This window comes from Corvus kubaryi, unplaced genomic scaffold (assembly GCF_017639235.1).
Source record: "Corvus kubaryi isolate FWS band 111438036 unplaced genomic scaffold, C.kubaryi_AGA036_p1.0 137, whole genome shotgun sequence".
In the NCBI taxonomy this organism is placed as follows: Eukaryota; Metazoa; Chordata; class Aves; order Passeriformes; family Corvidae; genus Corvus; species Corvus kubaryi.
In genome coordinates this window covers 30,298,548-30,313,540 of record NW_024580671.1, presented here as the reverse complement: position 1 = coordinate 30,313,540, position 14,993 = coordinate 30,298,548, and the positions used below count along the sequence as shown (strand labels likewise).

The 14,993-nt window shown below is 38.4% G+C and overlaps 1 protein-coding gene across 4 annotated transcripts in view; it reads right to left on the bottom strand.

Annotated features, from left to right (window-relative positions):
• SRPK2 (SRSF protein kinase 2) overlaps positions 1 to 14,993 on the bottom strand; it is a 134,649-nt gene that overhangs the window by 12,109 nt on the left and 107,547 nt on the right. For all 4 annotated transcript variants that reach the window (XM_042018384.1, XM_042018387.1, XM_042018388.1 and 1 more), the window contains 5 exons: positions 14,260 to 14,285; positions 12,550 to 12,796; positions 11,093 to 11,581; positions 7,204 to 7,304; positions 7,004 to 7,111 (listed from right to left, as the gene is read on the bottom strand). In XM_042018384.1, coding sequence (XP_041874318.1) covers positions 7,004 to 7,111; positions 7,204 to 7,304; positions 11,093 to 11,581; positions 12,550 to 12,796; positions 14,260 to 14,285 — 971 coding nt within the window. The remainder of the gene's footprint in view (positions 1 to 7,003; positions 7,112 to 7,203; positions 7,305 to 11,092; positions 11,582 to 12,549; positions 12,797 to 14,259; positions 14,286 to 14,993) is intronic.

Sequence of the window (14,993 nt, the reverse complement as noted above, 5' to 3'; positions counted from 1 at the left end):
TGACGCAGTGCCACTGGAAGAGCAGCTCTCTGCTGCTGGATACTGAGAGCCACAGCTCTGGCTGTGGAACCACTGATGCTCTAAACTTCCTGGGCGTTCTCAGTACTCTCTCACACTTTACATCCAGCTGTAGGCACATACAGCGCCTCAATGCCCATACAGGAGGTCACTGACACTGTGACGACATGAGGAGACCAAGACCCCAAGGGCGGCACAGTGACCACAGGTCTGGTTCGCCCAACTGTGACCCGTCTGGGGCCACCAGCATGAGAGAGACCGTGTCAAAGTGGAGAAAAGCCAGGAAGGACCTGGCCTCAGGCATTATGGAGGCTGAGCAGAAGATAGAGGAGTGGGAGGCTGGTGGAGCTGGGTTTGCTCAGGTGGGAGAAGGGAGAAGGAGGGATTTAATTGCTGCACTCCACTGTCTGAAGGCAGTGGCAGAGAATAACAAGATACACTCTTCCCATTGAAAGGACAACAGAGAGCAGACACAGGCAGCAAGATGGGAAATCCCAATCAAATATGAGGAAAAAAAATTCTTTGGTGAGACTGGCTGAGTAGTGGGACAGGCTGTTCAGAAAGGCTGTGGAAATGCCATCCTGACAGGTGTGCACCCCTCTGAGTGACCTCGTTCAAGTTTGACAACAACCCTTGTTCAAGAAGGGGGCAGATAGCAGAGATCCCTTTAAACCTGATTTTGTCTATAATTTCCATGATGCTACAAATACAGACTAACCATATTTACTTACTTTCCCTTTTAAAGTGTTAATTTGTAAAAGCTAGTTTCTTGACTCCATGAAACTCCAACTTTAAAATATCATGATTTTTTTTACTTAATGTTGACATTTACCAAGAGAAGTCAGCATTTCATTTATTATGTGGAGATAAAAAATGAGATACAGCACACTCAACATATGGCACAGAAGCCCAAGGCAATCATCCATCCTTACAGACTGTTCTGGCAATTTCTACTTACCACTTTCCTAAGGTTATCACAGAAAACCAGTCTAGACTGCTTTTCTCCACCTGCAGATGGTGAACCTTTCATATGAACGGTTCCACTGCTGTTTTATAGGCTCTGAAGAGGCTCTTTTCCTTTCCTGCCACACGCCTGCATGTGAACCTACCAGAGTACAGAACTGGGTGGCATCACTATTGTATATAATGGACCCATATCCAACCACACAACTGGAAATAGCTACATTTTCACTGTGTGACAGCTGTGTACTCAATCTGGTGATTGAAAAATGGATGCACGCCTAGGGAAAGCTGTCTGGGAGAGGACTGGAAGAACATTCACTTGGACTGCATCAGCCTCCCTGAATTGAAGCCCCAGCTGAAAAAGAACAAGCTATAGGCCAGAATTATTATTTTGACAGATGAGCTGTAGCTCTTGGCCAGAGCTTCTCTGCCCCAGCTGAAATGAAGAGATGTGAATGGGAAGACTGTAACTGCTTTAAAAGTAGGCTTGGTTTTAAGAACACTGTTCCACAGGTCAGTGGGAGCATGGAAAGAAGATGAAAAAGCTTTTTGAGATACACACACCAGCTGACAGTTTGTTCTCCCATGGACATCTCCCTCTGAAGAGCCAGGCAATGGGAAGAATATGAAAGGCATTTTGCAGGGTTAGTGCTTGGTAAGAAAGGCCAGATATACAAAACAAGAGACTTGCACGGGATGCTCGGAAAGGAAACAGGGTTCTTTTATTTGCTGTACTCCAATCTTGGAATCATGCACATACTGAGTGGTTGCCTTGGAAAGTCAGCTCCCTCTCGGAAATCATTTTCTGTTGAGTATTTCAGGTTGTCCACCCACCACCTTCAAAAAGGGGGTACAGCGAGTAATAACAGCATTCTGTACTGTATCTGCCTACTGAAAAATATGTGCATGGCAACTTCAGCTTTTTCTCCCCTCAAAACTCCATTTTTGATTTTTCATTTTTCCTCAAAATACTGCTTCTGTGCAGACTGAGGCTTGTCATCACACCTTTGGTATGTGCCACTCACACATACTAACACGATGATACTCATGATCCCATGGAGACATGATCATTTTTTCCTTGCTTACAACAGTGGAAGAGTAGCTAAGGACAGTTACCTCTCCACTACACATTCGAGAACATCATACAAAGAAGTAAATTGGGGGCGCAAGCCTGCAATTTACGTAAGGGCACTTACATGGAGGTTTAATTTTAACATCATATCTTGCTCGTTCTTCATTCTGTTCCTCTGAGTTCTCTCACATGAACAGAAATGCCGATGAATAAACCCCACTGCTGTAAACTTGCTTGTCTTGTAGTAGCATGTCCCTTGTTTTCAAAGCTCTTTGCCTGTCCCCCTTTCCCTCACACCTGGTAGTGATTTCTTTAATCATCTGTATTCTCTTTGGGTAGATAAAACACCAAGTACAATTTACACCTTCTCTGACTTCCTGCTGATCTACAGCTGTCATCTATTTGCTAGGTCTTATTACAAAGAGAAGACATTGCAGGAATCACAACTCTCCACAAAAGCCACCTCAGAAAAGTGTTAAAAACTTTAAAAGCCTTGTTCACGTCCCAGCCTGTAACACAGTCACCTATTTCCCCACAGCTCAAAAAAAAGGTAATGAACAGAAGTCAGATGATGAGATTCATCACTTCAGGTGCTTTTCCTGTTTCTAATCCAAGGAGATTGTAACAAGGAAAAGCAGTGGAATCATGGCACTTGCAGTCATTTCCAGAAGCAATACAAAAGGGATGCCGTCTGCCAGTACTAACTCTCTTATCTTGCCAGGATTTCCTGGCAGCAGCAGTGGAGTACTGTGTTCCATGTTTTCTGGGATTTAGAAAATGCTAAATCACTCCGTGTCTGTTCAGTTTCTGCTCTAAAGACAGCAACCCTCTCAATACTATTAATGTGGAAATTCAAATCGATACAATTAAATCATCAACACTGTTTTCAATCCTGTCAAAGGTACTGCTGGTTCCAAATCTATTCCTTTTTTTGGGTGAAAATGAGAGATGCACCTCCCTGTTGGCCGAATTAAATTAGGGCTTAGTACAGCACGGGAACACCTTCTAGAATTTAGTAAATGTGGAGAGATTCCCAGTGTCTAGCTTTCCATGAGAGCACCTGAGTATTCCACTTAAATAGGCCATGTTGTTAAAAGAAAAATAAAAGGGCACTGTACAATTTCCCTAAGCAAACTTAGGAACGTCCAGCAAATGACAGCAACAATCATTCAGACAGAGGTCACCAAAGTTTAGGAAAAAAAATAAGGTACACTTCGTTGCATTCTTTGCCAAGCACTGAACAAGCAAACAACTCTACTGTGATCTGGAAAAGCCCACTGACATCTAACCTCTTTCACTGGCTTCACAGCACTTCATGCATGCACTGATTATAGGCCTCCAAAGATATGCATCATCCTCTTTTTTCCCTTCCTTTATTTGTTTTTCTAGAGACTTCGACTCAGCTCACCTGAGCAGAGGACTGGTACTGGTCTGAGGCTATTCACATTCATCCTTTAAGCCTGATTCAAAGAAGATTGGAGCACAAGAACTGGGCCAAGTCAAACTATCTAAAATTAGAAGATTCAGCTCACAGGCTGCTGGCTTGCAATGCTACTTATTCACTGACATAACATCACAGAAACAGCACTGTAAGGTTATTAGCACTGAGTTATTCTGCCCTCTTTTGCTGTTTGGGTAAAATCCTTACTTGGCTCTGATTACGTACACTTCCAGCACAAGTAATCCTGATCAGAAACTGGCTAGTCCCATACTAAAGTCAATACAAATAAAACAGGATTATTCTTTCCTGGAAGCTGCATCAAAACCATCGAGCTCCTGGCTAGATGAAGCCATCTCAACTAACTGAGCCCAGGAAAGGAATGTTCTCCATGCAGACACAAAATACCATGTCCCAGGAGATTCGTACAGGGATATTCTGGAAGTTGCTGTACATACGGGAACACAGATGCTTTGCATGCTCAGGGCCCTTTTATCAGAGGCTTTTGTTTAATAACCTCATCTTCATCCTTATTATTAAAAACTGTGTAAAATTGACAGGCTAATGGTATGATGAAAAAAGACATTCTGCTGCTGCTGAGATCAAACACAACCTTCTGTGCTTAACACACTTTATGCCATAAATACAAGCCAATGCAAGAACCAGCAGCTGGGCTACTCATGGTCAGTGCTATCCCTCAGTGAGCAAGATTATTTCATTAGCAAGCAAAAGGCAGTGAAAACCTTAGGCTCAAATGGAGATCTATAAAGCATAAGACCAAGTTAAGACTCCAGGCGAATCCTGGTACCAAGCATTCCGAGTCATCCTTCATAAAACCCAGGACACATAAAATGATAGGTGTGTTTTATAGACACATAAATCTCTGACACAGAAACCCTATGGACACTAAGTTCCAAGAAAGGCCTTTTTTGTTGCAATTTTTTAAATGGAGATGTGAGCCAGAATATCTGACACAGGAGCGGATACAGAGAAAATCTTCTATTTTGCAATCTAAGCAGTACTCATGTGTGCTTGGTGCTGTCACATTAGGTGAAGTATGGATGGATGGAAACTTGACAAGGAAAAAGTAATGGAAATACTGCTGGACCACTCATTTTGCGCAGTACTGCTTCCAAAAATGCCCTTAATGACTCTGGACTTGTACAAGCAAAGTAATCTCTGCTCCCCTTTGAGAGTCCTGGACAACATGGCTAACAGGATATCTGAGCTGTTATTTTGGCTGAAAATAAACACCACCTGCTCCAGCAGACAATCCCTTTGAAAACACAGTAAACACTATGGAACAAAGTGAATTAAATACGAAACAGGAGCAAGATAACCTAGAAGGGCATTTTTTGAACCAAATCTAGGTACAACAAGGAAACCAAACTTTAGAAAGCGAGTGGGGCTGTAGTGGCATTAAAACACTTCCTCATCTCACAGTTTTTGACTGCTTTAGGGATTGGAGAGATTCACATCATAATTTCCAAAGACAGCCTAAGTAAGTTATCTGGGAGTTTGCGGTTCCACATCAGGAATGTTTTCCTGGCTGTTAATCTCTGTTACAAGTCCTCTGCAGAAAGAGGTATTAAGGTCTTCAAGGCAATCCCTACCTCAGTGCTGTTTTCCATCTGATACAGGATCAGCATCCACAGTGCTCTGACCCATTTTCTCAGCCACACAGCAATAAAAGCAGATTCTGGGGGCTTTCCAACAATGAATTTTTTCTATGAGCTTGAGAGGCTGCTCTCTACTTTTTACACATCTATACCATGATGACAACTGAATTCAAAAACTGTATGTCAGGGCTGTAAATTTCTACTGCAGTTCTTAGGGGCAAAAACCTAGAGGGTGTGACACAAGGCAGAATTACAGCACTACTGCCTCAAATGCTTTTACTACCTGCAAAGCTTACGTAACAAAAAAGCAAAAATATATTTTTCTCATTAAAATACTGAAATTTCATTCATAATTGTGAATCTGAGTTAAGATACCTCCAGTGACAGTGATGCTTTAGGCTTTTTTCTTTCCTTAAGTCTGAAGAAAGCAGTAACCCTTATATAACATGGAGAAGTTGTAATAGGCTGGGCAACCCCGAGTACTGCATTAATATTATATTCCTTAGGTGTGATATTGCTATTAAGTACCCCACTATCTTTAAACACAATTCTAGATAGACTTCAGCCTGATTTATGTGCCTTTAGCTACAAGACTAAAAGACTATAAAAGACTATAAAATTAGCAGCAATAGGTACAACTTGAAAGAAAGATGAATAAAGGGTGTCCAATAAAATAAAAGGTGACCAAGCTCAACTGAGGTTTACAAAATACTAGGCAACAGAGCAAATAGTCTCTATAATAATTTTTTAGTTAGTTAAGAGAAGAGTAATTAAAAGAATTAAAGAACTAACTGTGAAATATTTTATATGCTTTATTTTCAATGTAATAGAAAAATTCTCCATTTTGCCCCCAAATGGAAGAGTAAATTTGGAAATGGATGGGTTTTCTGTGTACTAAAGGAAAAGCTAGTATTAAACTCCAGAGGAAACATACTTTAATTTAACTTATGGGTTAGTTACTTCCAACACATGGCCTGCTGAGCTTATAATATCTGTAGGATTTTATGTTCCTTTCAATCCTCCTCCTCCTCCTCTCCCTCCAAGCTGCGTAATTCTTCTCATCACCCACGCCTGCAAACTGTGTCTAGTATTTGAATCTTCTCCTCCTCCTCCTCACACATTTACTCCTATCAGACATGCATTTGTAAAATATAAAGACTTGATTAAGTTTTTGCTTTTAAAACAGGCAAAGGTATTTCTAATTTTATTTTTTGGAAATACGTACTATCTTTAATGAGAAGATGTATGCAGCTTGTTTATCCTCAAAGAGATATTACAGAGTGTTTCAGAAAGCTGCATGATTAAGTTTTCACTTTTTCTGTTCTCTAAAGACTCTTAAAAAGCTGTAATTTCAGTTCTGTGTTAAAACTAATTCTACAGAATTTTACCATATATTTTACACTAATAAACTGAATTCCTTCTCTTGAAAGTTTAGAACTAATCCTAATTCAATCCATGTTTTCACTGCACTTGGCACCAATTTAAAGTGTTTCACTGTTTTGCTACTTTACACAAGAAAAAGGGATGTAATCACAGCTAACAGTAGCACAGGTTCTATGACTGGAATGAAACAAGCAGCTGTACTTTTTCAGTTACAATTTGTCATTCAAAATAGACATATATTTTCTCTCTAAACTTGCATGTTTCTGACTACAAGTTTAAAATGCATCACATGAAAATTAGATGTGGCCTCCAAACTATTTCCTTTTGATTAAGAAGGCTTGAGAAATTGAAAGAAAGGAAAGAAAGCAGCAGCAGCTATCTGATACAACATAATTTATGATAATATATTTAGGTCAAAATGTCAGAACCATCCGCATCAGGTTTCCTCACTGAATAACAACTGTTTTTAGAAGGTTTACTCTTGTAAAATACACATTGTATTGCTCTTACCATACATGCTGTACTCCAGATATCAGCAGGCGTACTGTAACCTGCTCCTATTAAAACCTCTATGGATCTATATTGTCTTGTCTGGATGTCTTCTGTGAAGTGTTTATGCTAAAATAGAAAGAACCACATTAATGGAAAAAAAGGACAATAAAAAAACTTGTTCTAAATAGTGAAAGCTAAAATGATGTAGTCACACTTACCACCCAGCAGGCATTCCCCAGGTCAGCAATTTTAACTCTAATTTTATCTGCATTTCTTGGGTCTAGTGGATTCACCAGTAAGTCAGCAGCACGAGTTTTTGCTAACACAAGCAAAAGGCAGAATAGTTAGTATGTTAAGCCTACTATTCATTATCTCTAAGCAGTTTCGCCTTGACACTTCATTCAGTGTTGTCATACACTGAAGACATCAAAATAATTCGCTGAATGTTACAAGAAATTAAAGCAACATAAATAGGATTTCTTACCCAGATTTCCAAATATCCTTATACACTTCAAGCGCAAATTTTTTGCATTCTTTAGCTGCCAAATGACTATTACTAGAATATCCAGAGGAGCTTCTAAGCAAACCCAGTGTATATGTTTCCCAGAACAGATTCAGACAGAAATTGTTAGAGAACTCAGACTCCAAGAACTCACCCACTACACGCACGAAAGATATGCTCTTGGAACAGTTTGGTTGAGAAAATAAATCTTGCACTTCCATGCCTGGCTACAGTAAATAAAATCTGGTTGGATTTTTCTTTTTTTTTTTAAAAAACCTATCCCAAGGGGTAAAAGACTCACCGGAACCTGGCTAATTTGAGAGCCTAGGGGGCTGTCATCCTTTTCACAAATAAGTCAGCATTCAAAGTTCTCTGAAGGTCCTATTTGCATCAACTATGATCCAGACTAAAAAGGCAGAACATTAATCTAATTAATCTTGCAATCTTTAGAGGCTCTTGGGACACTGAAACCTTAACACAGACCGGTGGAGGTGCTGCTTTTTTCTCTGTTTTGACATACCACCTGCTAGATCCCAAACTGCACTGGAAAGAAAGCAGATAACAGAACCAGATATCACAAATCACAGGGCAGCACAGGACTGGTCTCAGCTACAAAGACTAAATTGGAAATTGATGGTAGGATAAGAAAGAGGTACAAGATCCAAAAAGAACTTGTGACTCCCAATGATCTGTTAAACTGGTAAAAGACTTGGAAGAGGAAAATACACCAGACATGGGACAAGGACAAAAAATACTGGAGGTCTAATGGTGAATTAGGAGTGACTGAAATCAGATGGGGATCTTCAACTGCTGGCACGGGAAGCCTGAATGGGTCATCAGAGCACTGAATAGTGGCCAAGCAGAAAAGAAAGTGGCAGGATCCATCAGAGGAGAGAAGGAATGAAAATACAGGAGTAAATAGCAAAAGAGGGGGTGGTGACCTCAACAAACAGCCCTCTAAAAGAGCTGGAATGGAGTCCAAGACTCAAGTTTATAAAAAGCACCAACATAAGGACAGAAGTAAAACACTCAAAAGACAGGAACTAGTAAGACTAGTAAGCTTAATATTAAAGTATTCCCTTAAAAGCATGCTGCATAGTACAGTGTAATTTTTTTAACACAATCACATGCATTACTCAAGAAATAACAGGACCTCAGCTCAGTAGTCTTTGCAAAAAAATAAAAACAAAAACAAACAAACCAAAAAAAAAAAAAAAAAAAAAAACACCCCAGCAAGAGATAAATCCTTCCCACATGTCTTGTTGAAGGACTGCAGTAAATAAAGTGGAAGGAAGGAGGGGGGAAAAAAGCCTCATGACTAAGACATCTGAATATGGCATTAGGCAACAGCTTTCTTCAACTCTTTTCTGAGAGGGACCTGAGCAGGTAATAGGCGAAAGTGTGCCTACACTTTTGTGTTTTTCTCAAAAATTTGTGATGCTTATGTCCTGTCTCTTCCGAAAGATGAATTCTTGGATTCTGTATCTGACAAACACAGATCATTTAAAACTGAAAGTGAAGCCAGAACAAGTGTATCTTTTAGAAAGTACTCACAAAAAAGCATCCAAAGAAGCTTAACCTGTGCACAAAATTAGTGAGCACTTCTGCGTCCTAGTTCCATAAAAACTAAGAAATATCACCTTAATTCTCACAGTCTCAGAATGACAATGTACTTAGCAAACATTCAAACACTGGAAGGAGGAGGAGGGGAGTCGTGAGGAAATTACAGATCTATCTTCAGGGCATTTGGTCACGCAGTGAAAACTTGGAAAAGATAAAAACTGCTTATCCACTGAACACAAATTGGTTTGTGCACTGAATGAAGCAAGTACCCCCCAAAAATGAGACCATGTCACTTAATAATGTATAGCCATGCCTAGAGAAAGAGGAACAAATAAAAGTCTACTTCAGTACAAGAAAAGGGCACTAAAATATGGTGGAAAATGCGTAGTAGCACCATTTAAAAATATTGAATAGCCTCTAACTCCTGTATGCATCTTCTTTCTAAATACCGTCATCTCTTTTATTACTGTTATACTCAATGTTATTATTGATGCCTTTAGTATCTGTAACATTCAGCTTTTCTTCTTTCTGCAAAAAAAGTGAACTATCACTGAATTTACTGCCTGTCTTTCTTTGCACGAAAGGTGTGTGAACTGATGGGATAACAAAAAGGAGGAGTAAAGTAGGTTTGCTTATGGAGATAAGCTATTTCCATGAGGACAAAACTGGCTTTAATCTCTGGAGGCATGAGGATTTTACACACCACTCCAGGTAAACAGCAGTAGAGTCTTTCTGCCTATATACAGCTGGCAGAATGAAAGAAACTACCAGGCATCTAGGAACCTCCTGTACATTGTTTCAGGGACTTCAGACTGTCAGGAGACGGACTAGAAGCCTTATTTGCCTGGATCTTCCAGAAATGCAGTTCTACTGAGCTGTACTTTATTTCATATTTCTTACCTTACCTGTCAGACCCTGTAATAAACTGTGTGAGTTGCTCTTCTAAAGTCTTAAACCAAGAAATACACTTGACTGCATTTTTCAATGCAGCTCTATCTAAATTTAGTAACTTCATCTGCGACAATGGTGATGGCAGGCTTGGTGATCTTCTCCCTAAGCTCTCATTTTCTTCTATCTGCTTACAGATTTAGTCTCTCAGAATCTTCTTTATTGAAGTTGAAACGCATATATCTATCATTTAACCACTGGCACTATAAATAAGACCTGTGTGTAATATCCTGAAGCTATTTAATTCAGTGGCAAAAATCCAACTCTGCAATGACACCAAGATTTCACCTTCCATATCTTCAAATGGATTTAGAGGCAAACAGGATTTACAGGCAAAAGTTTTGGATTGATGGCCAGAATTTAGATGTCCAAAACCATGCTGAATATAGAAAAGCCATAATGATTTGAGGGTTGGCAACATGCCCTGTTGAGTTTTAATAACAGGTTAAGACAGGAACTGTTTGACACAGAAAGAATAATTAATGAATGAAAACACAGCATATTACAGAATTTTTCAATACGACAGAAAAGATGTGACAAAAAGTAACAGATAGAAGCTGCAGCCAGACAAATTCAAACTTGCTACTACTCCTCTGAAACAATTCAGAGTATCAAGCAGTGGAACACACTTGAATCACACTAGATTATAATCTCATTTGTCCACTTAAGAGCAGGCATCTCTTTCAAAAATATGTTATAAGCCAACAGTAAAGGTTACTGGGCTTAACAGATGGCATATTACTGACTTGTTATCAAAGGTTGTCAGGTTACATGAGCTCATGCTCATCTTCTACCTTTAAGCTACAGGAATGATGTTTCCTTGCAACTATAGATTTCCTTTTCTCTTTCCTGGGTAGACTGACTTGTCAATGCAAATATTTATTCTACGATAATTTATCTAATACCCCTTAAAAACAAGCTCTAGAGTGGAAAATAACCCATAAATCACAGTTCTGCGAGAAGAATCATGCAATTTATTTAAATAATCTTTTCTTAACCTAACCACTGCCTCTGTATTCCATTTACCTGCCTCTTGTATTTAATACAATACACCCCCATGCTACTAGACAAAAGTCACTAAGAGGAACACTTACTTTTTGGCAAATCCCCAGTGCTGGAAGCTGAAACCGTTCTGCTCCTGTCATGAGATGGGCTGCTCTCCTCTCTTTCAGTTACAGTTGATCCTTCAGAAACAGCAGAACCACAAGCTACAGACTCTAGAGCCCCAGAGAACACCGACGCTGAAAATTCAGAGAACTGGGACTCTGGAATTTTATGACGTCCATTTGGCAATTCACCATTAAACTGTTCATAGGAGCTGCTATAAGAGTAATCACTTTTTGCATTTGGATCATCAAGATTATACTCCTCTGGATTTGGACATTCTTCCTCTTCCTCATCTTCATCTTCAATCTGTTGTTCCAATAGGAATGGGCCGTTCACAATATGGCCATTTGTTTTGGGGGATTCTATCCACTTAGGGTCTGTAGAGTCAGTGTTGACAAGTTCCTGCTCAACGTCATCGTCTTTTTCAGTGTTTTCCTTCTCTGTGTCTTCTTTTTCATCCTGATCTTCTGCTTCACCTGAAAAATTTCAGTGAGCAACACATTACATCATACCTCAATAAATCAGACCAAAATTAGGCATTCACCATTTTTAACTCTTCAGTAACTACTTGACTTCTGACATATCACACAAGGAAACACTGAATATCACTGAAATATGCAAACCTTAAAATCTAAATTAAAGGCAAAAGAAAGGACTAATAAGGCTGTTGGAAAAATAAACAATGGGAAGTGGATCAGGAGGGAACAATCCAGAAGAGAATAATGTTATGAAGAGAAGATGAATGAGGCCTTGAAAGCAAGATTTAAAAATCCACAACTCAAACTGTGTCAGCAGGGAATCATCATAGAAGTAGGAAAATTCTCAGTAAGAGCAGAACAAAAACAAACCAAACTGAACTACAGTCCCAGTAGTTACACCTTTATCAGGACTGAAAAGTTGACAAGAAAGTCAGGGAAGCCAGAATGGAGCTGGACCATAATGATTATGGTCTAAGTCACCAGGATTAAACAGGAATTTTAACAAGACATCTCAAAAATTTTAGTGAAGAAGCTGCAATCATTGCTACCAGACAGATCATTAAAAGAAACACTGTAAGAAGAAAAGGGGAAAGCAATGATGACTCCAACTACTACAGTAATATTACAGAAAACAAATACATCTTATTGTTCTTTTACTTCACCAGGATATTCAGTTATTCCACTTAATGTGGCATGATGACTGTTCTGTTGAGTTTTCTATGTGCTTTTTCGAGTTGTTTATAGCTACAGGCTACTATTGATGGTTTTCTTCACTTCTGTAGTAGGTTTGACTTTTCTTTACCTTTTTAGGTTTTGTAGTTACAATTTTACCTACAGGAAAAAACTAACTTAATAATCTAAGACAGTTTGGGAGATTTTGTTCACTGCACCAGATGCAACACTGCACAATTACTTTCCCCTCTGAAACAGCAAACTCAGAGTCAATAAAAGAAAGTAATACTAACCATCATCATTTCCAGGTTCTTCATCTACTACTTCTTCTATATCAGCTGTTTTTAGTTTCACCTCTGGGTGGTACTCATCTTCTTGTTCATTTGATGGTACAGCTGAGGTTACATTTTCTTGTATTTTTTTCCTTTCAGCTTCCCGCTCTAGCTCTTCTATTTCCTGCAGGCGTTTTTCTAGCAGCTCAGCTTGTCTCTTCTGTTTTTTCTTCAGTTTTTTCTTTTTGTTTTTGGATATTTTTCCAACCTGAAACATTAATACCAAAGAAAGAAAAAATACCCCATAAACAATTATTTTCAAGGCATCTCACACCAAACTCATTTGCAGTTTGATTACCATTTTTTTGAAAATACTAGATGCCAACTAATATAGTAATTATATTGCTTTTTCCAGTTTACTACAAATCAAGAATGATATAGGGTTATATAAGGCAAAAATCCACCAAAATTTTACACAGTTAATCATGTTTTTATATGGTCATTATTAGACAGAAGAGCAAAATATACCTATACATCTAAGATGCCACAGTAAAATTCCTATGATCCTATAACCTTGAGTAAGCATAATAATCCTAAACTTCAATCCAGATTAATAGATGATACTGTACGTGGAAAATAATCTGGTATCATATTAGTTGTTTGCATATAAATTTAATACATAATTTCTCTCTGTGTACAATGCAAGTAATAACCAGCAAAAGTATTCTGAGAAAAAAGACATGAGAAAACTAAAGAGACTGCAAATAGTGAATTTTAAACAAAACCTGTTTTTTTCTTGTGAAAAGAAAGCATTTTTATTATTCCCTTCTGGCCCAAAACATATGAATTACAAACAGCAGATGGCCATCATGAAGTTTCTCATTTTATATAACATAATGATTGAAAAACTCAGGTACAACAACAAGGAAATGAAAAATGAACACAACAGAGCTAAGATTGAAACACTCCCTTACATTTTAACTGAATTGTGACTTCTATTTTTACTACTTGATAAATAAGATCTATCCAATTTTCATTCATTAATGTTTAGATATCACAGTAAGAAATCCTCATATGATTAAAAAATTAAGTCCAAGGAACAGAGAGAAACATTTCCTCAAAGGTTTATCTGTTAATCCTGTTCTCTCTGTAAGAAGTCAAGGGATAGTCTAAACAAGACCGTCAGTTTTACAACCCTGCTAATTTTCATCCATGTTGCATGCCCATTGAAATGATACATGTACTGTGCACACAGAAAGCAGGCTTGACCAGAGATATTTCTGAACAGCTGTATTACCACTGGTCATTTGCTATATGCATATGGCAAAGAGATCTTTCAAACCTCATAAAATTGCCTCTCCTTAAAGGCCTTGATGATTAAAGCCTTTATGCCCTTAAGGTATCTGCAATGCACAATAGTTAGTGCATTCACCCATTTTTGTCAGGATTTGAACGAATGGATGATTCCTCAAGAGAATAAAATGGCAGTGCTTAACTTAGTTTGACACAGCTATAGAACTATATGTCTGTGAGGATTTCCATCACAAAAATACTGTGCTTAGAACTGGTAAAGCCAGAGACATGAAAAGAAAAATGTTCTGTGAAAGATAAAAGCTTTATTCAAAGGAAGCTTTTAAAAAGGGTCGAGACTACTAACAGTCTAATATCTACTAATACCCACAGAAACACAGAAAATAAGATAGTTAAATTGTGTTATATAACAATACTTACAGGCTTTTGTTGTGGAGCTGTACTCACTAAAAAGACAAAAAAAATTATAAATAAAATTAAGATTTTCTTTTTCAAAAACAACTCTATAAAAGCAAAAACTAGTAGAAATAATTTTAAAATATTCTTAAATAAATAAGGCAGTGTTAAGTTTACTTTGTTAGCCAGATTTTTTACTCCTTACAAGTACGTGCTGCCTGAAATCATTTGATGTCTCCATTAGAGCATCTGGAATTAAAAGAAGCTAACAGCAATCTGTGTTCACTGTGTTGTAGCTGGCAAACAGTTTATGAAATTTCAAAAAAAAAAGTCTGAACCATGAAGAGTGGATAGAAAACATCAAATGACTGCTGAGCTGTCACAGATTAAATGGATATAGTCAGCTGGCTGAGCAGGTAGAGACTGATTAAATAATTCAGGGAATATTAGCAAAGATACAACTACTGTGTTGTACCCAACAGAAAAGCCAAGTATTCATGTTTTTTATTCTGAAACAAGGCAGTTTGATTGCTAGGGCTGGAGGCATGAAGAAGTGCCTAAGGCAAAAAACACACCATATCACAGAAAAATCAGCTCCAGCATAGACCTCTTCCTGAGCACCTCTGAGTAAGACTCCATCAGTGAGTGGGTCTGATGAGATTGCAATGCTGCCTGCGACATGCACAGAACAGCACCACAAGCCACACAAAACCTCCCTCCAGTGATCAAAACCAAAAGAAATAACCAAACATGGGAGA